This window comes from Mus musculus, chromosome 16, assembly GCF_000001635.26.
Source record: "Mus musculus strain C57BL/6J chromosome 16, GRCm38.p6 C57BL/6J".
Classification (NCBI taxonomy): domain Eukaryota; kingdom Metazoa; phylum Chordata; class Mammalia; order Rodentia; family Muridae; genus Mus; species Mus musculus.
The window spans coordinates 93,741,289-93,768,343 of NC_000082.6; the positions used below are offsets into that span (position 1 = coordinate 93,741,289).

Consider the following 27,055-nt stretch of genomic DNA (forward strand, 5'->3'; position numbering starts at 1 on the left):
GTACTCTAGATAGGGTTTCCATTGCTGTAGAAAGATACCATCACCAAGGCAACTCTTATAAAGGAACATATAATTGGGGCTAGCTTACAGGTTTACAGTCCATTATCATCAATGCAGGAGCATGGCAGCATCCCAGTGGGCATGGTGCAGGAGGAAGTGAGAGTTCTACACCTTGTTCCAAAGGCAAACAGGAGAAGGATCTCAACGCCCACCCCCGCAGTGACACACTTCCTCTAACAAGACCAAACTTCTAATAGTGCTACTCCCTGGGCCAAGCACACTCAATTCCTCACAGACCTGACCTTGAGAAGAGTCCTAAATAGAAATGAGGCTGTTGTATAGGGCACCCACTATCCCCTGCCCCATGAGGCCATGATTTGCAGACACACACAGGTGAATGCCCACACCTCCTCATGTGGATGGAGCATCTCCTAATGAGTGCCTCCAGTCACAGGGAGGGAGGGAGGGAAGGTGGGCAGGGTTTTCAGTTCTGAATAATGAGGCAAAGCCAGCCCTGGCTGTCCTGGAACTCACTCTGTAGACCAGGCTGGCCTCGAACTCAGAAATCCGCCTGCCTCTGCCTCCCGAGTGCTGGGATTAAAGGCGTGCGCCACCACGCCCGGCTCCACTGTTTAATCTTTTTGACACAGGGGTCTTGCTATATTATGTAACCCAACTGGTATCAAACTGCCTGCAGTCCTCTTGCCTCAACCTCTGCCTGCTAAGTGCTAGGATCACAGGTGTTTGCCACCACATGTGACCAGCACAGACCTTCAGCACAGCTTTGGCAGGACCTGAACACACTTTAAAGCTCTGAAGTTTTTCACTGGGTCTGGTGACAGCTCTGAAGTTAGAGAAGCTGAATAGCAATGTAAAACCATGCATGTGCATAAAGTCCTTTTAAATTTCTTTCTTTTTTATCTATTTCTTTTTATTTTGGGGGGAATTATAAAGAATCCCTGTCCATACTGACTGTTGTGAGCGATGCTGCTATGATCAGCCACTGGTGACTGGGTCCATGTGACACCCATCTGTGATGACTGTCCACCTGTATGTACATACCCCATGTGCTGGCACTATGCTCTTCTGCAGCTCCTGTTCCTAGGCCTTGGCCATATCACCCTCACATGCATTAGGGCAGTGCCCAGGCCCTGTGTGGGAGCAAGGAGTCAATTCCAGCTATACTCGAGTGTCCCCCAAGCTCCAGAGACTGGGGGAATCCCAGTGGCTTGGAGTGCTGTGTCCACAGAGAGTGACCCAGGCTGCATTTGCATCTGTACTGGGATTGGACAAACTATGCCAGAGGTTTGCATGTGGAATGCTCGGGATTCACCTAGCTTAGTTCTCGATCTCCCACATGACAGTCACATCTGTGAGGACGACTCTGATGCTGCACAGGTGGTGGCTAGCATGTGTGCAGGCTTTGGCTATGTGGACTTGGTAGTCATGGTGGCACAGGAGGTAGCAGTGAGGCCATTACCAGACTTCCTGCGAGTTCTGGTACATTCACATTCTGATAACAGGTCCGAGTGTGTTCCCGTGTGTGTGTGTGTGTGTGTGTGTGTGTGTGTGTGTGTGTGTCTGTGTCTGTGTCTGTGTCTGTGTCTGTGTCTGTGTGTACATTCTCTGACAGATTAACACATTGATTAGTTCCCCAAAGGTCTCTTGCCATCCTTTAAATCTCTGTTACTCACACTAGAAGCATGTTAAAAGTTGGAGTGCTCTTGTTTGCTCTTTTAGTTGATAAGTGAGAGTTTGTTTGAACAGTTGTTAATATTGTTTAATATTAATGATTTTTCCCCTAACATTGTGATTTTTTTTTGACATTGAACCAAGAGCTGGGTAGCTGCATGAATCACTGAATAGATTCAGCTGCCACTGGAAGCTAAGCCAGTGTCCCCACACACGGGAATCAAGCTTCCTAAGGTAGATGCTGGTCAAGGTTCCTGTAATCCTGAGTGTGTGTTAAAGGCACAGTGAGGGAGCTGGCTGTACCAGATGGTTTGTACTGTTTCTGTTGTTCTGAGAACCAGATCCCTGAGCCCTTAGGATTAGAGCAGCATCCCCCAGCCAATAATTGTCACGCACAGATAGGAAGAGGAGGATGCCAGGGTCACAGCATCCGTGCTGGGAGATGTTGCGAAGGGCTGGGCTAGGCCCAGCTGCGAGGTGAGGTAACCCACTGCTTCCATGTAGGTGGGGACTAATCCATCTGTGCTTCTCAGTGAGCGCAAACAAACGGGCCTCTCGGTCAGTGCCCGATGGTATCATCATCCTGGCTGTCTCTACTTCACTTTGCCAAGAAATCAAGATTAGAAGAAGAAAACACTCCTTTCTCAGAGCAGGGGAGGTGAGTGCCTTGATGGCTGTAAGAGAGCAGAACTTGAGACCAGGTGTGGTGACACACTCGTGTGATCCTAACACTAGCGGGGCTGAGGCAGAACCAGCCAGGATTACAGAGCAACTCCAGGCCAATGTTGGTTGTACACAGTGAATCCTGCCTTAGAAATCCACTGGGAGTGGGAAAGGGGAAAAGGAAGGGGACGTGACATACTAGAGATGACTGTTTAGATCAGTGCTCTGGAGTGTACACAGGTAATCCCAGATTCAGGAGGTAGAGGCAGGAGGATCACCCTGAGTTTGAAAATAGCCCCCACTACATAGTGAGACCCTGTCCCAACAACAGGAACAGCACAGTCAATGGCTCTTCACCAGGAGGGAAAGCTCAGCAGGCCCTGGGACTCTGTCTGGTTGGGGAGGGTGGAAAGGGCTACTGCTGCGTATGGCAGGGGCCTACAGTGCTGCAGGCATCTAGGTTCACTATCTGCTCCTGGGACAAAGCCAGCCCCGACTCAGCAGTGTTAGGTTGAGAACGCTGATTCATCTGGTTTTGAGACTGCTTCCTATGTTTCCCCACTGGTCTTCAGTCCCAGGGATCCTGTGGTCCTGTCACTAGCAGGCACTAGCTGCCATTAGCCAGCAGGGGAGTGCAGGGCTGCTCCTGCACTTAGTTAGAAATGCTAACTTGAATACCTGATGGCGGCCCAGTCAAGACAGGTAGGGCACACATGGCTACTGACCTCTGGCCGTTAACTCTCTCTTAGTGTTCTGTGGGTGAGAGGCTGATGGTAGTAACTCCTGCTGCTGTTGTAGGAAATAGTTAACCTCACACAACTTTTATTATTATAATAAGCCTTAATCAGCACTAGAGCTGAGCAGACATCTACCCTATCTATTTCCTCATCAATAACTCCAAGTTATAATTTACCTTGTTCCATCTGGGCAGCTCTTAACTCCAGTTGGCTGGTTCTCGTGGCTGTTTTCATGATTCACCTACCCCATGGCAGCTTCCTCCTCTTTCCACCTTCCTCTCTTCTTTGTGCTCCATCTCAGACCCCGAGCCCAGGAACCCCAAACCTCACCTACGTCTCTTCTGCCCAGCCACTGTCCTTGGTTTTTGATGGTGGACCCTGCCCTTTTGCACTTTGGGGATGGTCTGTTGCAAATGGAAGGGCTCAGTGTCAGTAAGGAGAGTGTGTGTGTGTGTGTGTGTGTGTGTGTGTGTGTGTGTGTGTATACATACACATATGTGTGTACGTGTATGTTCTCAGGCTCAGTGGGTTTTATCTAGGTCGGGGCAGGGAGTTCCTCAGATAGCCCTGTGGTAAGGAGTCTCTAACACACTGAGGAGCCTCACCTCCCAGGGCAGAGGCTGCCCGACAGGTCTGTGTCCCAGGCACACGACGACTGCTCTGACCAGATAATCATATCATGCAGCTGTCGAGCATTGCTTCTGCCCGACACTGCGGCTCTTGCTGAGCAGAGCCAAGCTCTGTTTGTCTGGTCAGCTTTTAATAGAAGCCCAATCAATACCTTCAGCCACAAAACCATTCTGTGTACTTTCCCTGAGCCCTTGGCTTGACTTACACCTCCTCGTGCTTTTTATTAAATCCAATTGTCATTCCCTGCAAATATTTTATGAGACCTTAGGATTTAGGCTCATTTAACACTTGTATTAACTTTTCATCCTTCGGCAGTTTCATTCATATATATATATACACACACACACACACACACACACACACACACACACACACAATATTTTTTATTCCCTTTGGCCCTCTCAGTCCCCCATCCCAGTAAGACCCCACTACATTCATGTCTTCCTTATGTGTGACCTATGGAGTTTGAACAGGGTTTTCTGAAGAGCATAGGCGCATGGTTATTTGCTGGAGTACGGGCAATCTAGGAATGGCCACGCCCATGTAGATCATCAATCTTAACTATAGGTAGCCCCTCACAGAGGGGTGGGGCACTGAGCTTTCCCTTCTCTGATGAACTGTCAGTAGTCCCACCTTTTGCCTGTCTCATGCAGGTGACCACGGGTGCAGGGTGAGCTTGTGAGGTCATAGGCCCTGTCACACCCAGAAGTCACTGTCCCAGCCCCTAGCTCTCACAGTCTGTCCACCTCTTGAGCCTTGGGAGGAGGGTGATATAGGGGCTCTGTCTGGGACAGGCATTCGACAGCCATTTATTCTACATTTTGGTCAGCCATGAGTCTCTGTATTAGTTGCCTAGACTCATTTTTATAAGGATAACAGAATCAGTTGGGGTTTTTTTGTTTTTTGTTTTGTTTTTGGTTTTCGAGGTAGGGTTTCACTGTATAGCCCTGGCTGTCCTGGAACTCACTTTGTAGACCAGGCTGGCCTCGAACTCAGATCCACCTGCCTCTGCCTCCCAAGTGCTGGGATTAAAGGCGTGCGCCACCACCACCTGGCTCAGAATCAGTTTTTAATGTATAAATGTAGTATATATTTGGAGGAAGTATTTTTTTCCTTTTATTTGTTTTTGAAATCAAAAAAGCAAACTCAAGGTGGTTGGTGTGGGGTGGTCTTCACAGTGCAAACTGAGTGTCACCATCACCTGGCACTTGGGACCACACAGGGACTGGGCACTCTCGGGATATCTAGCACTGTAGCCTGTGTATGCACTCTGCTGCCCTGTGCGGAGTTTTCACACAAGCACTCCCATTCCACCTCTGCGAGGGGCAGCGACTCTTGGCTCCATCTCTTGGCCAAGTGTAGATCCGTGATGAGATAAGCCTGCTCCAAGTCCCATAGCCAGGATTTGAACACAGGGGCTGAGCTGGGAAACCCCGTGAGCTGCTCCTCACAGTGAGCTGGCCCTGGCCACCTTTCCCCCTGCTCCCTTGCAGGTAGGAAGCCTATGAGAAATGCTAAGTGATGAGTCAGCTCAGCATGCGGTGACCTCTCTGCCAGTCACTGGCGGCCTCTCACCAGCCCACATGTGGTTTTCAATACCAGCACCGCAGAGCAGGGCCCCACTTCAGTGTCCTTGGAAAAACAGGCCTGATCTACTGAAAGAGACGCGTCATGAGCTGCTGACTGCGTCCCGTCACAGGAGGATTGAGTGAAGATAAGAGATGTGCCAAGCCAGATGGCTGACACCTGTGACCCCAGCACTCAGGCAGATCCCAAAATAAAGGGGTCTGGGGGCTAACAAGTGGCCCAGTAGTTAGGATGGCTGCTACCAAGCCTTGTGTCCCGAACCTAATACCCAGGACCCACATGGTGGAAGAAGAAGAGCAACTTCTCCAAAGGAGAGAACCAGCTTTTTCAGGTTGTCCTCTGACCTAACCAAGTCTGCTGTGCATGAGTGCACATATATATATTATTTATATATATACCGCCATACACACTCATACACTACACACACGTGCATACACACATGCACGCAGGTGTACTAATTAAATAGGTGGGGCTAGAGGGATGGCTCAGCAGTTAAGAGCACTTGCTGCTTTAAGAGGCCTGGAGTTTGGTTCTGTAACTCCACCTTTAGGGTATCCAGTGCCCCCTTCTGGCCTGCACAGGCACCTGCAGTCCTATGCACATACAGACACACAGACATATATAGACATAATTAAAAATAAATCTATTTATAATGTTATAAAGAGGACAGTGACTCACTGAGTAAGGTACTTGCTGTCAGGCCCAGCAACCTGAATTCCATTCCCAGACCCTGAAGAGGGTCTGCGTGCCTCATGTGTGACTGGTCACATATTCCTGACTTTTCCTCAGGATGGACTTCATGGGTGGTGCTCACACGGTGCAGAAGGTGGGAAGAAACCTGAAACCTTGTCATCTTTCACCAACAGAACTGACGCCCTGCTCCTGAGACTGTCTGTGGTTGTGGGGCGAGAGGTGTTCTATGCTGCCCTGTGGGGCAGCGTTCTGACAAGCCCTTCCATCCGCCTCCCTGCCTCCTTATTTGTGGTGAACCACATCAGCAGGGACTCACCAGGCAAGGAGCAGAAGTGCATGCTGGGTACTGATTACCAGCTCACGGTAGGTGCCTCACTGTCCGAGAGGGGTGGGTGTGGCTTCTCCATCAGGGAGAATCAGGCAGTGAGGACATTCCAAGACTGAATGTGTGTGATGATGGTGAGCTGTGAAGCAGGGTGAGGGGCAGCTGCCATACATAAGGATGGTTTGCTTTCCATTTAACATTTTATACTTGTGTGTGTGTGTGTGAGAGAGAGAGAGAGAGAGAGAGAGAGAGAGAGAGAGAGAGAAGAGTAGAGTCCAGAAGAAGATGTTGGCACTCTGGGAGCTGACATGGGTACTGGGAACTAAAACCAGGCCCTGTCCTGTGGAAGTGCAGCACAGACTGCCCACTGAGCCAACTCTCCCGCCCTGGCAGCATAGCTCCTCCGTGGCCAATGGCTGTGTGCACAGGTACTCAGCAGCCTCTGCCGTATGTGCCTCTAGTCTCGTCTCCTCCCATGCCCTGCGTCAGTCACTCCCTCCTTGCTCATGTGGAAACTGCCTCTTCCCCTGCTCCAATGTCCTGATGACTCCTGACCCTGCTTTCTGCCCCAGTCGGTCCTCTTTGGCTGCCCTCACACCTAAAGCTCCAGGTTTCCCAGCCTCCTTCTCCAGGCCCGTGAAGGTCATCTGCCTTCCCTGGCAGCTCCAAACCTCCCCATAAATTTTGTAATGTGAGCATCCCAGACCTTTATCTTTCCCAACCCGGCCATGCCTCCTATCACCACCTGGTAGTGGACCCAAACTTTAAATAATGTTCTCAGATTAAATCAATGGATTACGAAGTCTGGAGCTAGCAGGCGTTGCTGTCTGCTGAGGGTTGGTAGAACTTTCCCACAAGATCTTTCTTAGGACCACGTGATGGAATTGAAGAGCCCCTCAGGTTGTGACTGGGATATCGGAGATCCCTGTGCGCATGTCTCCCACTTTCCTGCCTGTGGATCTGGCCTGCTTGTCATCTGACCAGCCTACGTCTCTCTTGGGCCAGCAGCCCTCCCACCGGCATCCTCTACCCCACTCTCACCAGCTCTTTAGAGATTGCTTTTGTAAAGGGTGGCTTTGCGCACACCTGTCCTGTGCTTGTGGCTCTGTGGCTCACACAGTCCCAGTTCAGGACTTCCTAGTTGTCTGCTCCCAGCTGATGGATCACCTGTTCGCCCCACAAGCCTGTGTGTGTGTGGCTTTCAGCCTCAGTGCACCCGTCCCCTCCTGAGGCACTGAGAGACGCCTTTATTGAGAGAGGACACTTACTTGGTCGGTACTGTCTTGACTTGGGGTCCACTGGACCATGCGTCTTCGTTTGGTTTTACGTGAGGTTCCTATGGTCGTATAGCCCCATAGTCCCTAGAGCTCAGAGCCCTGTTCTCATCTCCTGTGTGGCCTAATGCCACGTCAAGAATCCCAGCCTAGGTGACTTAGTTTTATGGCTGCATAGCATAGACACAGAGTGTCAGGTGTCTCTGGAACAAGCACTGTGGTGTGTCATTTCAGGTGAGATCCCTGTGTGCTTCACTGCTAGACGCCAATGTTCTTGTGCAAAGAAATAACCTGGAGATCATCCTGTTTTTCTTCCCGTTTTATACCTGCCTGGTGAGTCGTGTGTGCCCTTCTGGACACTTCCCTGTCACTTCAAAGGCAAAGGCAGGTGCTGGTGTCACGGAGACTGCTCAGCCACTTGGCAGTCTCTGCTCGCCTCAGACCATCAATGGCCTTTTCTCGTTTTGTGGGCATCATGTGACTTCTCCTGGGAAGAGGTGAGCAGATGCCTCTTCATGCCAGATAGGGCAACAACGAATGGCTAGAGGATGATGTCATCTAGACCCAGCTTGGTGGGGCAGGGGAGGCGATGGTTTTGTTAGGGTCACTAGCAGGAATGTGGGTGACATAGAGGGAAGGGTCTACCCTGGCATTTCAGAGACACAGAGGCTCCCCTGGATACCCCTCTGAGTCTCACAGCCTTCATGGAAGAGTCTCCTCCCCAGCAGCGATACTGCTTATATAGCACTGGGAAGGGACCTCGTGTATCTGATAGCTCCCTTAAAGTTCCCGCAGCTCCCTGTACCTTAGTCTACCCCTCCAGATGGAATGCCAGCAGGCAGGCATTGACTGACTCCTTTGGCGGGGCTGTGTGGGGACAGCCAGCCTCTTGACAGCTATCTTCTGGGGATGGATGGTTAAGTAAAGCCACATGTCAAAAGTTAGAAGCCTGCTCAGCATTCATTCCCTGGAGGTAATGTTCTCTTCGTCCTCCCGATAGGACCCTGAGGAGCGAGCCATCCCTCTTCTCAGACGGGATGTTGTGCACATCCTCTCAGCTGCCACCCAGACACTCCTGAGAAGGGACATGTCTCTCAACAGAAGACTCTACGCCTGGTTACTAGGTACTGAGCAGTGTGTGAGCATGTGCCCCAGAGCTGGTTTGTGGACTAAATGATGCCCTTAGTGATGTCTCTGAATCATGAATTGTGGAAAAACAGCAATGACTAACACAGGCCTGGTCAGTTGAGATTGAACTCTTACGGGAGCTATGGTTATCTGCAGCTGTTTGTTTGTTTGTTTGCTTAGAAAAGTAAGGAAAGTTTTAAAATTCCAGATGAGTTTCAATTTAAGAGCCAGACAGAAATACCAGAAATCTGCAGCTAAATTATATTTAATGAGAAGCCTGTATAACAAGATCAGGAGAATCCCTGGACTGCATCCCTTGCAGTGTTTATGTATTCAACTTGCAAACTTATAGGCAGCCCTTGGCTGTTGGTCGGAAGACTCCCAGGAACAGAGCTCAGGGACTTAGAGGTCAAAGGAAAGCATTTTTATGTATAACTTCCTATGTTTATTTATGTGTGTTAAGAAAGTAAGCAGTGTGGACAGAACATGAAGCTTCAAGTGTGTTCAGCGGGTTCCCGACCCCTGAGCCTCACCCCAGCCCCTCCACAGCTTCCCTTGATCTCCAGGGTATATATGGATCTTACCACACTGATCTCAGGATCCGCCTCAGTGTTCCTTGTCACTTCCCCCTAGTTGTGAGATGTGCAAAGTCACTGTAAGGAAGCGTCTATGAGCACTCATTTCAAGATGAGTAACTGCAGGCTCGTGATATTTTGTTGTTGGTATTTTGGGGGCGGGGGCAGGATTTCTTGTGTCTCAGGCTGGCCTTGAATTTACAGGAGAGCCTTAGACCTTGTACTTCTGGTCCTCCAAGCCTCTGCCTCCCAAGTGCTGTGATTACAGGCATCAAGACAGTGTATACAGCACTGGGCAGGGGTGGGGGTGGGGTCTCTTTGGAAATTTTAGACTTTCTAAAAATTGTATGTGTGGCCGGGCGTGGTGGTGCACGCCTTTAATCCCAGCACTTGGGAGGCAGAGGCAGGCAGATTTCTGAGTTTGAGGCCAGCCTGATCTACAAAGTGAGTTCCAGGACAGCCAGGGCTATAGAGAAACCCTGTCTCGAAAAACCAAAAAAAAAAAAAAAAAAAAAAAAAAAAAAAAAAAAAAATTGTGTGTGTGTGTGTGTGTGTGTGAGAACATATGAATGTTGACTGTATTTGAGCATATAAGTGCAGTGCCTACAGAGGCCAGAGGAAGCTGCCATATTTCCCGGAGCAGGGAGTTACATGCTGTTGTGAGCCTCGTACCATGGGTGCTGGGAGCTGATCTCAGGTCTCTGCAAAAACAGTATGTGCTCTTAACCTCTGAGGCATGCTCCAGGCCCTCTTTAAGATTTATTTGGTTGTTTTTTGAAGGATGAGTTTGTAAGTGCTCATCTGTTAGAACATGGGATTCTAGCTGGGTGGTAGTACACGCCTTTAATCTCCCGCAATCAGGAGGCAGAGGCAGGTAGATCTCCGAGTTTGAAGCCAGCTTGGTCTATAGGACAGCCAGCACTGCACAAAGGAACTCTGTCTTGAAGAAGAAAAGGAAGGAGGAGGAAGAGGAGGAGAAGGAGGAGGAGGAGAAGGAGGAGGAGGAGGAGGAGGAGGAGGAAGGTGGCAGTCTGTGTATAGGGAAAGTGCCAGGCCTTGCTTATCTGTGACTGGGAACCTCGAGTTTCTGCTTATTCCACAAGGATGGTCTTCCTTATCCTGAAGATGCACTAACTGACCCAGAGCCCAGATGAGGGCATGCAGACAGACAGGCAGGCAGGCAGGCGGTCTGCCTTGCTGTCAGGTAGTGCTGGGGAAGTCAATCCCAATGGAGAACGACCTCTGTTGCAGCTATAAACATGCTGTAGAAGGGCAGTGAGTGGTTGGGCAAACTAGGCTGATGCTGGCTGGGCTGGGAGTCTCCCTGCCTGCTCCTTAGCCAGGACACCACTGTCAGATGCGGCTCCGTGGAGGGCACTTCCTACTGCATGCCCCTCCCTGAGAAGGGAGGTGTGACTCTGTCTGACTTTGCCTGTCTGTTGAAGGAATTGTACTTACTAAAATACCACAGCAGGAAGCTTTTGCACAATACCGTATCTTTTTACAGCTTGTGGTGTTTATTCTTTTATAGGTTCAGACATTAAAGGAAATACCATTGTGCCAAAATCTGAAATTTCAAATTCTTACGAAGACCAATGCTCATACTTTTTTGATAAATACTCCAAGGATCTTTTAGTTGAGGTAAAACCATTTCTAAAAATGGAAATTTGACCATAATTAGAACATTTCCCATTAAAGTATTTTTCTTTTTTTCTTCCTTTCTGTTTTTTGGGCTGGGTTGGGTTGGGTTGGGTTTTTTGGTGGTGGTGGTGGTGGTGGTGGTGGTGGTGATGGTGGTGGTGATGGTGGTGGTGGTGATGGTGGTGGTGGTGGTGGTGGTGGTATTTCTTTAAGTCAGTGTCACATTTCCCACATTGGCCTTAAACTCACTGCATAGCCTAGGATGACTGTGAACTTCCAATCCTCCAGCCCACCTCCAAAGCGCTGGTGTGTGCCACTGTGTCTAGTTTATACAGTGCTAGGCACTGAACCAGGACTTCATATGTGCCCGGCAGGCAATCCATCCACTGATCCTTATGGCTTCGGTGCATTTCTCGGAGTCCTCAAAGCAGACACTGGGTGTGATCCCTGAAGGACCAACATGCATGTGTTATGGGCTGAGGCTGCTCTCCATTTTCTTCCAGAGTGTTTAACCAATAATGCCGTACCCTACCATATATATTCTAACCCTAACCCTCCCACATACCGCCCCCTAATGTGTGCTTTGTGAACAAACCCACAGGCTCTGGCTGAGATACTGCACCAGAAGTTCTTAGACGCTGACTTAGAGGAGCGCCACCATGCATATCTGAAGCCTTTCCGAATCCTTGTCAGTCTGCTGGACAAGCCGGAAATAGGTAACATGGGAAAGCCACTCACTGCCTTGGGACAGATCTGCATCACTGTTCTTAGAAACTCCCTCTTACACACACTGTGACCCCTGACCCCAAGAACCTGTTGAGGGAAGTGACCCCTCCCTCTGTTGCTTTTCACTATCAGTTCTGATGTGCAGTCACCAGAGCCCGATAACAGGGCAGAGACACACACCCCCCCCCACCATCCCCTATCCGTCCAGTGCATTGCAAGCTCAGGAGTATTGTAAGAGGCCAGGGTCTGTGCACCTTCTGGCCAGAACAAAGAGCCAGGAGCATTCTTAGGCCCTGCAACCGTTTGGTTGTTAACCAGAGTGAGGCCCTGAACATCTGTGACATCTGTGACATGGGCTCTAGGGCAGCAAGAGAGGACAGTGATTCCTTGTGAAGGTGGAAGGGGCACCCAGGTGCTGGGATGTCTGTACGCTTTTGCTTTGGGTTTTTTAGATAGTCCATCATCTCCTGCATCTGCCTCCAAAGTCTTGGGATGGTAGACATAACACCACATTCAATCTAGTTCTCTAAAACGCATTGCATGTATTGCGTACTGTGCATGTGTGTGTGCTCTCGTGTGTGCTCACGCACACATACGGTATACATGCTGAGGTCAGAGGGCAGCTTTCAGGAGCCTGCTCTCTACCATGTGGTCCTGGGAGTTACTCGGGTTGTTAGTCTTAGTGGAAGGTGTCTCAGCCACTGAGACATTTAGACAGGTCCTGCCTTTTTTTTTTTTTTTCAGCAGTAATTTTGTTCTAGGTGACTTGCCTGTGTCATGTTTCTCCACACCTCCAACATGGAGGTGGTACCTCTTGTAGTACCCATTTTACAGAGGGAGAGTTATTTGCCCGAGGCCACCCAATGCCCAAGCCTTCCTTTCGGGAAGCCCGTCTGGCCTGGCAGTGCTGAGCACCGACGCCCTGAGATGCTCGTCACGTGACAAATGCGATCCTGCTGAGCTGTGAGCCCCTATGGCTTAACCAACCCATAGTGTGAGCCTTTCCTGCTAGAAGCATCTGCGCTGGACTCAGATTCTCTTGTCCTCCCCTCCCGCCTCCATCAGCTAACAACGGCTCACGATAGGTTTCTCTGTACCTGGAAGGAACTCTGGCTCTGTAGAGTCACATTTTAGCCTGTGAGTCAGGTGCCATTAGCACGTTTGGAGCGTGCCGTGTGGCTTGGGGAGGTTTTCAAAGAAGACGCAGGACTCAGTATTAGGAGGTGTATGTTTTGTGTGAGAGCTGTCCTGCGGAGAGCCAGACAGCGCTGCCTTTAGCTAGGCTCTAAGTCATACTATCTAGACAAGGGAGCGTGCTTAGCTTCATTTCAAATGGTTGTTAGGTTTGCTCTTCTGCCTGGCTTAGTTGTCTAAGGGATGTACCCATAGCTAGACAGGTTGATTGTGCAGAAACAGGAACACAAGGCGGTCACTCTGTCCTAGGTCCTGTCCATTCTTAAAACAGGTAGGCTTTAGCCGCGTCTTGTCTCCCCCATGGAGGAGGGCTGCAGAGCTGCCTGTGGTAAGAAGAGAGCATTAGGCACCCTTCCAGCACAGCGTTTATGAAAACCATTCTGTCAGAGGCACGCTGTGATTCTGTGAGAAGCCTTGGAGGGCAGGCCAGTGGGAGAGCAGTTGCTTGGTGAAGCCACAGGTTACGTCACAGCCTGGAAAATCAAACCCATGAAAGATGAGTGTGCTGTCGCCATTTGCACAGCGAAAAGCTGAGAGTGGGTAGGCTCTCATCCCTCTGGGTATGCTCATGAGAAGTCATCTTTGGAAACCCCTGCCCCGTGCTCTACCCCGTGGGCCAGGATACCGCTCTGACATGCGACTGGGACAGTTCCGTGGCCCCTCGTGAGCGGTTCAGTGTTGACGTTGTTTTGTGTTCCTGCTCTGAGTGGAAAGAGCTGAGAGCAGGGCAGCTGCTCCTTCTCTGTGGGTCTCTCCCCATTGATGTCGGCCAGCAGCTCACAGGTTTGGAACATGTCACGTTCAGCAGCCTCCACCCAGCGGACGTGAGCTCAAGCCACTCACCTAACCCCCGCCCCGGTGACTTGTCACCCTGTGTAGTCAGGGAGAGCAGCACAGCCCCTGCTCAGTGTGCCCGGACGTGACGGCATCACACACACAGTGGCGCTTTTTGCGTCGCTCTGCTGCTGTTGCCTTTGCCCTTGTCGCATCTGTGCGTCTTAGAAGCCATGTGTATGGAGGTGCTCCATGTGCTTTGTGTGTGTGCCTCGGTTTGGAACCGAGCTCACGTGGAAGCGTGCCTACCTAGCATGCACACAGCCTCTTACCCACAAGTTGGGCATGGTGGCAGAACCCTAGTATTTTTGCAGCAGGTAGAGGTAGAGACAGGAGGATCAGAAGTTTGCAATAATCCTTGGCTATGTAGTGAGCTTGAGGCCAGCCTGGGCTAGAGACCACATCTCAAACAACATGTAAGTATATTATTACCCTTCTCTAACTGTTTTCTACTAATTTCAGGACCTCAAGTGGTTGAGAATTTATTTCTGGAAGTCATCAGGGCCTTTTATTCTTACTGCCACGATGTCCTCGGCTCTGACCTTAAGCTTAGCTACACTCAGAGTGGGAATCCACTAATAAGGTACGAGCTCAGCTTCCTCATCTCAGTCACCCTGCCCCATGGTCCTTCTCTGCCCTTCAGGAAGAGCCAGGCAGTGCTGAGAGGGTGGGCAGGCCAGGGGTCAGAGCACCCATGGCAGCTTCTTCCTTCTCTACATGAGGAGAGCTTAGCCTGGCCCCTCCCTCAGCTGCAACAGTGAGTGTCATGCAGCAAAGGCCACGTAATCTATTGTACATACATGGTGAGGCCCAGGGAGAAGGGGAATGGGAAGATGGTGGAAAGGAAGTTCAGAAATAAGGGGGAGAAGAGACTAAGGCAGAACACCAAGGGCTGGTCAAGATGCTAGAAGGGGTGTCTCTGGGTTCCATTAGGCAGATTGAACCATTAGCTCAAGGCCATCCTTGGCTACATACTGAGTTTAATCACTATGTAGCCAAAAACTTACTTCTCCTCTTTTCTCGTTGATTCATGGTAAAGTCCCGAGCAGTATGTGTTATACTGGTTTTTTCCTCACTCAAAAAAATAAAAGGGCTTTCTTTTCATTCTTTCTTTTTAAACATAAAAGCAGTAGATGTTTGTGTAGAATAGCCTGATATTTGAAGCTATCAAAAACCAACAAAGACATTGTCTTCCATAATCCTTCCATCCTTCAAGGAGAAATAAAAGGTTCTCACTTCTTTCTGTGTCCCTCCTACATGTTTAAGCAGCTCAACCCCAGCTTCCAGCCCAAAGGCAGGGTTGCATGGTGTCTAAGTACAGCCATGACCAGCACTCCACTGTTTGCTGTGGAATGTGCTGACCCTCATTGGGAACCTGTCATTAAGTACACAGAAATCTTACCGATAAACACTACCTTGCACGTGGCTTCCACCTTTTTCTGTCATTAAATAGTTATGTATCTTTGTGCATCCACGTGAGGATTTCTGTAGCATTCCCTAGAGTGCTTTACTGAGCCGCATAAACCATTTAAACCATCAGCAATGTGCTGAGGTTGTAGCTCAGTGGTGGGACACTTGGCTCGTGTGTCCCGGGCCCTGAGCTTGACATCCAGCATCATTGGAAGAAAGGATATAAAACTGTAGCCAAATCTCCCTGCTGACCCTGCAGTTGGGCAGGGAGCTGAGTGTTACACTCTTCCCACCGGAACCCTTTCATCTGTTACATCTAGGAAGGACACTGTTTCTTCAGAGTCACAGCTGCCCGCAGGTTGCTGCCCAAGGTTGCCCACATTCATGCAGGCACTGATAATTGGACTCAGCAGATTATTTACAGAAAGAAAAAAGAGGAAATCGTACATGAAGGAGGGAGGGACAGGAGGGGGCAGGGTAGGCTTAATTTGCTACATTTCCTATATGTATAAAATTGCCAAGGAACAGATAGAAAGGCTCTAGAAGCCATTATTCAGGAGCGAGGGCACTGTGGAAATGCTTTCTGGGTCTGTCAGAGGAGGCTGCTTCAGACAACCGCACTCTGTAACATGGATCCTTCGGTGGTGTGTTCAGCCAATCTCCCTCTTCTACTTGCAGCACAATCAAAGAAAACAGACACGCCTCAGAGATTGTGAAGACGGTCAACTTGCTAGTCTCATCGCTCAGCTCAGACTTCCTGTGGGATTACATGGCACGGCGTTTCGAGGCATGCTTCAGGTGAGTGACGTGTGAACAGGGAGCAGGTAGATAGATGGCTCCGTGGCTGCCTGGAGGCTGGGGTCTCAGCCCAAGTGACTCTCAGTGGTCTCTCCTGACCGCCAGAGTCCAGTGGACACCAGGCTGGAAGGAAGGCACACAGGACTCTAATCATAGGACAGAGTCTGTCTGTGTCGCAGGATCCTGGGCCACCTTATTATTCACTAGGGTCTAACTTCAGAAAGCCCTCTGCCTGTTCCCTAGTGTTGATCAGTGCAGCTTCTGCAAGCCCCGGGCTTTGCTCACCTTAGGCACAGTCTCCACTGCTAAGCTGTGCTCTTCAGTCTTAAATCCCTGCTGAAGTTAGTGAGTGATGGGTCAGAGTGCTCATGTGTTAGGCTGTCGTGATGAGCTTTGTGCCACTGTGAATCCTGTGTGGATCCTGCATGGGCTTCTCCTCCTACCCATGTAAACTTTGGCCACCTGTGGCTACAGAGCCTGCCATGAACTCCTGGCCAACCTCTTGAGAAGTGGCATTTTGTTTTCTTGATGTGGATTGGAGAGATAACTGGAGCCCAGAGACATGCAGAGAGGGTCTTGCCCAGCATTGCACCGCAGATCAGTAACAGCGAAAATCAGAACTCAGCCCTGCCCAGTGTAGGCGTCTGACTTTTCAACTGCTCCTCAGTGCCTCTCTGCCCCCCTGAAACCGGCGCAGGTGGCCTACCCCGATCTGAGTGGGTTGTCACTGCACCCAGAGCCAACAGCAGGGCAGCAGACAGGTAGAGGACACGGGGCTCAGCTCCAGTTGTTTCTTCTTTCTTTTGTCAGAGTTAGAGTCAGACTCGGGGGCCTGTGCTCAGCCTCTAAGCCACACCCCTGCCCTTGTTCTGTTTGTCCATTTTGAAATAGATCTCTCACTCTGTAGACCAGGCTGGCCTTGAACTCACAGAGGTCCACCTGCCTCAGCTTCCTGAGTGCTGGAGTTAAAGGTTGATACCACCCCTGCCCTGCTGCTTGTTTGACTTTCTGAGACAGAGTCTCGCTGAGCTGCCCAGGCTGGCCTGGGACTTACCACTCTCCTGCTTCAGCCTCTTAAGTATCTGGGATTACAGACTGTACCACTGGTGTGGGCTAATAATATGTGTGTATGCCTGCGTGCGTGCATGTGCTACAGCGCTCTGTGGCTGTCAGAGACAGCTCGGTGCAGTCATCCGTCCACTTCTGCAGCAGGTCTGGTTTGTGTTGCTGCTCCTCTTATTCCAGGCTCCTGGCCCATGAGCTTCTGGAGATCCTCCTGTCTCCACCTCCCACTGTGACCAGAGGTAACTTATGAGAGAGTTTGGCTTGTGGTTCCAGAGGGTAAGAGACCACTATGGTCAGGAGGCATGGTGCACGCAGCCATCCATGTTGGCAGGACAGGAAGCTGAGAGCACGAAACAGTGAACTTCAGCTCTCACGGCCTCAGCCTCAGTGATGTTCTTCCCCCAGCTGGGCTGTGTGACACTGCCTGCCCAGACCTAACCCTGCGCAAACAGCCCACCACATGCCCAGGACTAAGGGAGATGTGTCTCATTCAAACCACCACTGTCTATTCCTGCATATTTAGAAACAACTCTGGACTCCAGAGACCAGCACTCAACAATAGGTTGGCCAATGAAGCTAGCAGTACTTCTCCAGGGGTCACACAGCTCAGAGCCTGTGACCTCATGGGTGTCCCAAAGAATAACCTGGGCATGGTGGCACACCTTTAGCTCCAGGAGGAGGGAGAAGCAGACGGATCTCTGTGAGTTCAAGGCCAGTCTGGTCTGCGTACCAAGTTCCAGTGTCAGCCAGGCCTATGTAATGAGACCTTTTGTCAAAAACAAACAAACAAACAAACAGTGGCCTCTGGCCCATGTTGAATGACATAGGCTGTTCCCTCAGATGGGTCTTTGAATTGGTACTGGGGACTTGAGCCACACACAGTGACATCGCCGTGTGTCTGCTGAGTGATGAGTTCACACCTGAATGGACAAAGTTCAGGTCAAACAGTTTGCTTCCGAGACATATTCAACAGGGCACTCGCTGATACTTACCCATTTTAGTCAGTCTGTCACCAACACTGATGTGTCAGACCCACAGACACTGTCCTCTACTGTGTTTAAAACAGAATAATTGATGGAAATCATAAGGTGTTTGAAATGGAGCCAGTGATGTTTGCTCCTGCCTCCAATTTCAAAACCTGGGAGGCTGTCAGGGAGGTCCTAACTCAAGAAAACAACCTTGAATTCCAGCACAGGGAAGCAGAGATAGGCAGAGCTCTGAGTTCCAGGTCAGCCTGGGCTACAGAGTGAGTTCCAGGACAACAGGGCCACACAAAGAAAACCTGTCTTGAATAAAAAGGGGTGGGGGAGGACAGAGTTTTCAGTGACTGTGGAAGGGTTAACTCTCTCTCCTGTGCTTAACACAGACCAGTGACACAAACCACGGCTATTGGAGAAGCCATCAGCCCTCCCCCCACCGTCTCGGAGCTCTGCACCCTCCTGGTGTTCCTCCTGGATGTAATTCCCTTGGTAGGTGCACTGGATGCCTGCTCTCGGTTTCCCCCTCAGCTCTCTTTGGTCTTTCCAGCCTGTTCTGTTCATCCTGTGTGTATGGGCAAGTGACTGCACACGCACAGGACTATCTCTGGGTCCGTGTGGTGTGGTGTAGATGGATAGTCACAGTTCTTTTTCATGGTGGTCTTCTACCTCTGAGCTGCGATCCCAGGCTTCTTGCATTCTTGCTGGTTTGGTTTTCTGTTCTGTTCTGGTCTGGTCTGGTCTGGTCTGGTCTGGTCTGGTCTGGTTTGGTTTGGGCTGGCTCATTTTTCTATTTTAATTAAAAGGATTCGTTTCTGGGCCTAGCTAAGCTAAAGTGTGGACACCAGTCTGTGAACTGGAGCTGCAGTTTTAGAGGTGACAGTGGACACATTTAATGTAGACTGCATGTGGCAGTGTTGGAATTTTATCCAGGAGATAAACTCAGCAGAAGGAGAGGGCACATCCTTGGCTTGGGGTTAGTGTGAAACTGAGCCCCAGACAGTCTGAGGTGCTTGCTTCTCCACGGTGAGTAACTGCTACTTCTGTGTTCCAGGAACTCTACTCTGAGGTGCAGACTCAGTACCTCCCACAGGTGCTTGGCTGCCTGCTGCAGCCTCTTGCCGAGGAGGTGGAGGCCCTGAGCTTACCTGAGCTCACACACGCCTTGAAGACATGTTTCAAGGTGCTTAGCAAAGTCCAGATGCCGCCCTCCTACCTAGATCTGGAGCCCAGCAGCGGGAACTCGGTATGTGCTTCAGGATGCAGGCATGGTCGGTGCCTCGGAGGAGTGGGAGGTAATCAGCACGGAGATCGCTGTGGACGAGATGTGCAGCCACTGAGTTGAGGATCTTGAAGGTTTAGTGCAGATGATCTTCATCTCGCCCTCTCTGGGGTAGCATAGACTCCACGAGTGGCTACACATGCTAATGACTGCAGCAGCCCTTCCATCATGAGTGTGTATGCATGGGGCTTGACTCACTTAACATGCAAGTCAGAGTGTGCCCTCCATTGGCAGGGCAGCTTCAGGAACAGAAATCTGGCTTCTGAGTTTGAAGCTCAGAGCTCTTTTCTCTCAGTGCTGTGTGAACCTTCACAAGCTTCTCCTGGGTCTGCTGGCCATCTGTGGTACTTCAGGCTTGTCACAACTGTATGGCCTCTGCCCCATCTCTGCATTTACATGTACATGGTGTTCTGTGTGTGCAGTCTGTGCCTAAGTTCCCCTCTTTTTATGAAGACACAGCCTGTTTGGATTTAGGTCACCCAGATGCCCCCACTTACCAGCCATTAACAGCCTTTCCTCAGATAAGGCCCCACTACAGGCTGCAGAGGTTAGGGCAAGGCCCCACTACAGGCTGCGGAGGTTAGGGTTTGAACGCCTACCTGGGCAGCACATGCATCATAAGCCACACTGTGTGGCCACTTTGTCTGCCACTCTGTCTGTCACTCTGTCTGCCACTCTGTCTGTTTTTCTCTGACTGTGCCACAGGTGGATCCTTGTCTGTTTGCTATAGCAGTATCTAGTTTGTGATTTCTGTGCACCTCCCTGTGTGTGGACTTGTACTGTAACCATTTCCCGTGACCAAGGTCGAGAAGGTTTGCAGTCAGGGTGCCATTGTCTCCAAAGGATACAGTTTGGTCCGTGGGCTGCAACCGAAGGGTCATGAGTACATCCTTGAAATGGTGAGAGGTGCTGCCATGCCAATGAACACTTAGTGTTTGAGGCCCAAGGGGAGCATTGAGGCAGACAGCTCCCTAGGGGCGAGAGCTCTGAGAAAAGTTGTTAGTGCTGTAGACAGACAGAAAAACAGTGGCATGTGGAGGTCTGAGGAGAGGTCAGGCCACATGCGCAGTGGCATCTTCTGGCTCTCACTGGAGAGAAGGTGGGAAGGAGATGGGAAAGCTCCTGGGTTTAGTGGTTGATTGGTTGGTTTTTTGAGACAGGGTTTCTCTGTGCAGTCCTGGCTGTCCTGGAACTCACTCTGTAGACCAAGCTGGCCTCAGACTCACAGAGATCTGCCTGCCTCTGCCTCCCAAGTGCTGGGATTCAAAGGGTGTGGCTGCATAAATTCCTGGTTTTAGTCTGCAGTTGGCCACCACTAGTTGTGACCAGTGAATCCATGTGTCAAATGATCCCTAAGTGTCTTTCCAGGCTGGCCATCGCTGGGGGGTCAATAGGGCAGGGAAGGCAAGAATCTAGAGAAACAACCAAATTACTGTGGTTACTGTCATCAGCACGGTTCCTGCACAGCGGAGGAGCCTGCGGGATGAGAGATGGGGCGTTCCTTGTCTTTCAGAGTCCAGTAAAAGGAAGAAACAGTGGCATCGCTATGGAAACGGAGGCCGTGGTGGCGGGTGATGAGGAACCTTCCTTTCCTCCACTGAAGTCTGAAGACAGTGGGATTGGGCTCAGCGCCTCGTCGCCAGAGCTCTCTGAGCACCTCAGGGTGCCTCGGGTGTCTGCGGAAAGAGACGACATCTGGAAGAAAGACGGGACCATGCAGGCGACATTTCTCTGCATCCAGGAGCTCATTGCAAACTTTGCCAGCAAGAACATCTTTGCAGCGTCGCTGACTGTGTCTGGGGAGGAAAACAAGCCCGAGGAGCCCCCAGGGAAGGGCAACAAGGGCCAGACACAGAGCACCGAGCACCCTGGCAGGAAGAGCTCCTGGGACCCTAAGCCCATCACCGTGCCCCAGTTTAAACAGATGCTTTCGGACTTGTTCACGGTTCGAGGGTCTCCCTTTAAGACAAGAAGCTCAGAGTCGCTGTCGTCTGTGCCCAGCAGCCCACACAGGAAGGCAGCAACCGAATGGGGTGTTGACCAGGTGGTCGTTGAGTTGGTGGGCTCCAAGGAAGACTGCAGGGAGGCCTTGGCTGCCGCCTGCCACCTGCTGCTGGACTGTGCCACCTTCCCTGTGTATCTGTCTGAGGAGGAGACTGAGCAGCTATGTGAGACGCTCTTCCAGACTCCAGGTAAGAGGGAGGTTCTCCCAGGGTGTGGTCAGTCCGTTGGGAATTCTGTGACAGGCTCGATGCTCAATTACACAGTCATGTCCACCCAGAAGGGGGCAGGGAAAACCCTCTTGGTCCAAATGATCAGAAATTCAAACCTTTTGACACAGGTACATGGTTTGGGGTCATTTTAGATCAGGGAAGATCACCCAGCAACTCTGCAAACACCCCCAAATCTGAAAACTCTGGAATCAGAAGCATGTTGGGCACCAAGCCTTTGGTTCGGGGCTCTGTGCGGGCCAGCCCATTTCCTTCTGCTCTGCATCAGTGGCTGTTGTATCTGCTTCTGACTCCTGTGTCAACTGTGTCTGACTTGGCACCTAGTTTCTGTGTAGATGGGGCTGGTCTCAAGCTCACAGAGCCATGCTCACCTGCTCCCCTCTCTCCTCTGGCTGGTGTCCTTTTAGGAGCCAGCGATTGCAGTTTTCCTCCGTGGCTGAAATCCCTCATGACAATTTGCTGCTGTGTGAGCGACTGCTCCCTCCAGAACATAGCCATCGCCACACTGCTGGAAGTGATAAACCACTCCCAGTCCCTCGCTCTTGTCATCGAAGACAAGATGAAGCGCTACAAAACCTCTGGGAACAACCCTTTTTTTGGCAAGTTACAGATGGTGACAGTCCCTCCCATTGCTCCTGGGATACTGAAAGTCATTGCCGAGAAAACAGACTTCTATCAGGTATTTCCCCCAGGGAACATGTGTGTGGTTCATGGCCGTTTCCTCGGACTAGAATTGCTGACTGGCAAAGGGGTTGAGCTTGTCCAGTGTCATTTGGGGGTTGGAGGGACCTGGGACCGGCTGGTCTGTCTCCAATCCCAGCTCCTCACTGTCTGTGCCTCTCAGCAGGCCAGGGCAATAGCTTCTGGTCTCTCTCAGCATGTAGCTTTTACCCTATAAGCAGGCTCTGGCAGGACAGTTGGGGCCCAGCACTGTGCTGTACCCCGGCAATGGGACAGTTAAGGTCTTGACCAGGCAACTCCTGGTGGGCTTTTCCTTTGTCCCAGCTGTGTCTTGTGACGTGATGATGGGTCTCATGTAGTAAATGTGAATAGAAGCCAGTCTCTAGGACAGGCTCAGATGAAAGGGAAAAGGCACAGGTGTTTCCATGCTTTCGTGGTCTCCACTCCCTTTTCCCTGCAGAGGGTGGCTCGTGTGCTCTGGAACCAGCTGAACAAGGAGACCCGTGAACATCACATCACCTGTGTAGAGCTGTTCTACCGCCTGCACTGCCTGGCCCCGACTGCCAACATCTGTGAGGATATCATCTGCCATGCCCTCCTGGACCCTGACAAGGTGAGCCTTGCTTGCATCTGTATCCTCTGAGATGGCCATCAGGCTGCTGAGTCTGTCCCACTTTACCTGCCCAAGGCAGGTTGTTCCCACTCAAGCTAAGTCTCTGCTGGGCTCAGTAGATGTCCCGATGCACACAGGTGATCTGAAAGCAGGCTGGCAGATTCCTGGGAGCTTGAGCCGTTGCTTTTGGGGTCCTGATAGTGCAGTTGTGTCCAAGTTGAGGCTCACCATAGAATTCTGACCTGATTCCCTGAAAGTCAGGACGTGCAAGCCTCTGGAGCTGTTCGTAAGGATTCCTACTTGCAGAGAGTTCTTGTCTCCTGAGAGGTTCCTGCAGTTGATTGTCCTTGTTCTTTAAGGCCATGGGCCTGATACTTTGAGAGGATATGAAGAAACTGTGTTCTGTGTTTTCCTTGGACCACAGCACTTCGATGTGATTCTGGACACAGACTAACGCCAGGTCCTTTTAAAAAAAAGATTTATTTTTATTTTATGTGTATGTTTTGCTTGTATGCATGTATATATGCATACTCTGTGTGTGGGTGTGTGTGTACATGTGTGCGTGCCTTGTGCCCATGAAGGCCAGAGTAGGCCCTGGCTCCCCTGAAAAGGAGTTGCAGATGGTCATGAGCACCACGTAGGGGCTAGGAAGTGAACCTGCATCCTCCCCGTCTCCAGCCCTGGGTGCCAAATCTTAAACACATAATTCACTAAGCACACATCTAAAGCCAGGAGAGGGAGTACACACCTTTAATCCCAGCACTTGGCAGGCAGAAGCATCTCTGTGAGTTCCAGGACAGCTGTGGCTGTGCAGAGAGAACAGGGAAGTGGGAGGAGGCAGCACTTTCTCTTCTGGCCGAGGCTTCTCTGCTGGCTGCTTTTGTTATTCACATATTTTTACATTTATGAATCTGTGTGTGTGTGTGTGTGTGTGTCCTAGCACTTGTATAGAGGTCAAAGGACAACTTGGAGGAGTCAGTTTTCTCCTACCCTTGTGGATTCCCGAGATTGAACTCATCCTACTGGACTTGGCCGTGAGCACTTTTTACCCCCAAACCATTTCTCTGGTCCTGTGCTCATTATTTAAATGACACTTGGCGCTGAGCCTGCTGTGACAGGGGTATGATTTCTTTATGGGAGGCTGGGGCAGGAGAATTCCAGGTTCGAGACCAGCCTGCACAACTTGGTGAGACCTTGTGTGAGAATTATTTATAGATAAATAAATAAAGCAAGCAAACAAGGTTAAAAGAGGGTGGGAGGGTAGGGTGGAGCAGCTGCTAGGCATGTTCAGGGCTCAACACTAGTACCAGAGAGAGAGAGAGAGAGAGAAGCCTATGGTGACTCCCACAGCATTAGGGTGAAACCAAGCCCCTCCATTTGTTTCTTCATCCAGGGAACAAGGTTGGAAGCTCTGTTTAGGTTTTCTGTGATCTGGCACCTGACACGAGAAATCCAAGGTAGTCGTGTGACGTCCCACAATCGCTCCTTTGACAGGTAAGGCGGTTCTTCATTGTGACCCACTACCCTCGGCCAAGGGAGCACTGCAGAGACCCCTAGACATGCATTAGGCTTCAGTGGGAGCAGCAGCAAAGCAGCCAGCAGGATCATACGTGGGAGTCCATGCTGCAGAGGACAGAGTACCCACGGTCCTCTGATTCCATGTAGCCCGGTGTGAGACTCTTACGGGGGCATCAGTGTGGTGGGGTGAGGGAGCCCACCCTCCTCAGAATCCCTGTGAGGCTTTGCAGTTGGCCCAGATGAGAGGACGCCCAGGGGGATGAGCCTGGCCCAGACCTCATCAGGCCACCCATGCTCGGTTTCACTTGCTGCATCAGCACCTGTGTGCATAAGATGTGTTCTTTGGTGAATTAGACTCCGCTTTGTCCTTGCCCTATGCCCACTGAGTCTCTAAAGGCACAGCCACGAAGCCAGGCACACAGCCTGTCACTCACTTGGTATGTAAGGCCAGTATGATGAAGCTCCCTGGGGTATCTGGTTCAACCACAGGAGCTTACTGCAGGCCGTGGTGCCTGCCATGCAGGAGCGGCAGAGTGGGAACTCGGTGGCATCTCTCCCCACAGGTCCTTGTTTGTCGTCCTGGATAGCCTGGCTTGCACAGACGGTGCTATCAGTGCAGCAGCCCAGGGCTGGCTGGTGCGAGCGCTCTCCCTCGGGGATGTGGCCCGCATCCTCGAACCCATGCTCCTGCTGTTGCTCCAGCCCAAAACCCAGAGGACGTCCATCCAGTGTCTCAAGCAGGAGAACTCAGCCGGTGAGCAGCCTCACAGTCCTGGGGGGCGGGGGAGGCAACAGGTGCTGCACCCACTGCTGTGGGTGCTCACCGCTCACACGAGTGACTGTGCCTTGGAAACTGATGGGGACATTCACATTTTAAGCACCACAGGAATTAGCACTTTGGACCAGTAGGTGTGGGTTGCTGTTTTCACTGAAAAGTCATGGCTTTGTTACTGAGAGGAAATATTTGAATCATGCAATATATATTATTATTAGCTGTGGTAACCTTGCTGTGCAACAGGACACTAAAAACTCACCCTCTTAGGTAAGAGTCTCCATACCCTCTGGCCAGCATGTCCCCTTGCCTTCCTCACCCAGCCTCTGCTCTTACTTCACCTCTGTGGGAGTAGATTCTAAATGTTGTCACTATAAAAGAGATGGCAAGGTGAGTTGTGTGTGTGGTTTGTTTAACCACCCATGGTATAAATGCACATTTAGAAAACCACACTGCATCCTGTCAAGATGGGAACGTGTCATCTCCAGGTGATACACTCTTTCAGGTTAGTAGCCCACATTTTAATAAGCACAGGGATGCTCTATTGTTTCACAGGAGAAAACATTCCATGTGTGTCTCTAGTGCACAGTAGAACCCCCTCACCAGTGCCCCTTGCCTAGCAGAGGGGTGGTGCCGGGTGTAAGCACCATTGTTAATGGAAGTCCCCGAAGCCCCTCTGCATAGATTTGTACCCCTAGTCTGGGACAGTTTCCGGTTACTAAAAATGTCACCTTCCTATGAAATCTGGTCAGTTGTCCCTTATGTTTGTCCTAGTCTTACGGGGAGCAACAGTGCCACCCTAAGGTGGGTGGAGGGAAAGGAAACAGTCTCCTTTGTGCAAGGCTCATCCCAAACCTGCAGTGGGGGTGGAGTGGGGAGTGGCCTACCTTCTCCAAGAGACTGAATTTATTCCACAGCCTAGAAAAGGGATGATTGGAGAACTACACACTACACACCTTCATTATGCTCTGCATGGCAGCTCTATACTTTAGTATTTCTTTTGTCTTTTGTTTTATTTGTATGTGTGTGAGAATAGATGTGTGCCACACACACACATACTGTATGGGCACATGTATGCCATGATGTGTGCCCCCCCCACACACACACATACTTTATGGGCACATGTGTGCCATTACACCTGTGCAGATGTGTGCCCCCACACACACATACTGTATGGGCACATGCTGCCATGGCACCTGGGCAGAAGGCTTTTCTCTCTCACTGTACAGGTTCCAAGGATAGAACTCGAGCCATCAGGCTTTGTGGCAAGCAAGCTGTCCTGCCAGCCAGCTCCCGCCCCTCCTCTTTCTCCCTTAAAAAAAAAAAAGAAAAGAAAAGCCCCACTGTGTGGTTCTTCGGTTTCTGTCTCCCCACTGCCTCATTACTTCCTGTTTCCTTCCTGGTGCCAGTGTAGCTGCTCCCTGGCAGTACAAGAGAATGAAGAAAGGGAGGTGCCGCCTGCCTTGCCATGTCTGTGCTGCTATGGACTGTGCGCTCACAGGCTGTCCGTTTCTGGCTTGCAGGCTGTCTTGTCTCTGGCTTGCAGGCTGTTTGTCTCTGGCTTGCAGGCTGTCTTGTCTCTGGCTTGCAGGCTGTCTGTCTCTGGCTCAGGCTGTCTGTCTCTGGTTTCCACTGTTCCTTCCTCTCTTCACCCTGCATAGACTTGTTGAAAACTACTTTACCAAGAATTTTCATAGTATCAAAATCTTTGGATTTTCACCTCTCTTAAAAAGAGAATTGATGGGCTGGAGAGACGGCTCGGGTTGAGAGCACCAGTTGCCCTTCTAAAGGACCCAAGTTTAAGTTCCAACACCCACATGGCAGTTTGAAACTATCTGTAATTCCAGTTCCACGGGATCTGATAGCCTCACACAGACATACATGGAGGAAAACACCAATGTAAATCAAATTTAAAAGAGAGTTGGTATTTAAAAGTGCTGTATACTTTCTTATTGCAGAAGTGTTACTGTGTCTGTTTTAAAATTTAGGTAGCGGCATAGGAGCTCACA

At 50.6% G+C, this 27,055-nt stretch overlaps 1 protein-coding gene across 27 annotated transcripts in view; it reads left to right on the forward strand.

Annotated features, from left to right (window-relative positions):
* Window positions 1-27,055, forward strand: part of Dop1b (DOP1 leucine zipper like protein B) — a 98,682-nt gene that overhangs the window by 29,382 nt on the left and 42,245 nt on the right. For 22 of the 27 annotated variants that reach the window (XR_001781862.2, XR_003951829.1, XR_001781864.2 and 19 more), the window contains 14 exons: window positions 6,176-6,365; window positions 7,836-7,934; window positions 8,602-8,725; window positions 10,836-10,945; window positions 11,547-11,661; window positions 14,162-14,282; window positions 15,788-15,907; window positions 18,339-18,441; window positions 19,004-19,195; window positions 20,745-21,423; window positions 21,870-22,141; window positions 22,604-22,756; window positions 24,150-24,250; window positions 24,838-25,028. Coding sequence is in view for 17 of the 27 variants with exons in the window: in NM_027293.1 (NP_081569.1) it covers window positions 6,176-6,365; window positions 7,836-7,934; window positions 8,602-8,725; window positions 10,836-10,945; window positions 11,547-11,661; window positions 14,162-14,282; window positions 15,788-15,907; window positions 18,339-18,441; window positions 19,004-19,195; window positions 20,745-21,423; window positions 21,870-22,141; window positions 22,604-22,756; window positions 24,150-24,250; window positions 24,838-25,028 (2,570 nt within the window). In the remaining 10 variants the exon portion in view is untranslated. Of the gene's footprint in view, window positions 1-6,098; window positions 6,366-7,835; window positions 8,099-8,601; window positions 8,726-10,835; window positions 10,946-11,546; window positions 11,662-14,161; window positions 14,283-15,787; window positions 15,908-18,338; window positions 18,442-19,003; window positions 19,196-20,744; window positions 21,424-21,869; window positions 22,142-22,603; window positions 22,757-24,149; window positions 24,251-24,837; window positions 25,029-27,055 lie in introns of all 27 variants that reach the window. The other 5 variants (XM_030249265.1, XM_030249266.1, XM_011246148.2 and 2 more) reach the window with 3 other exon arrangements.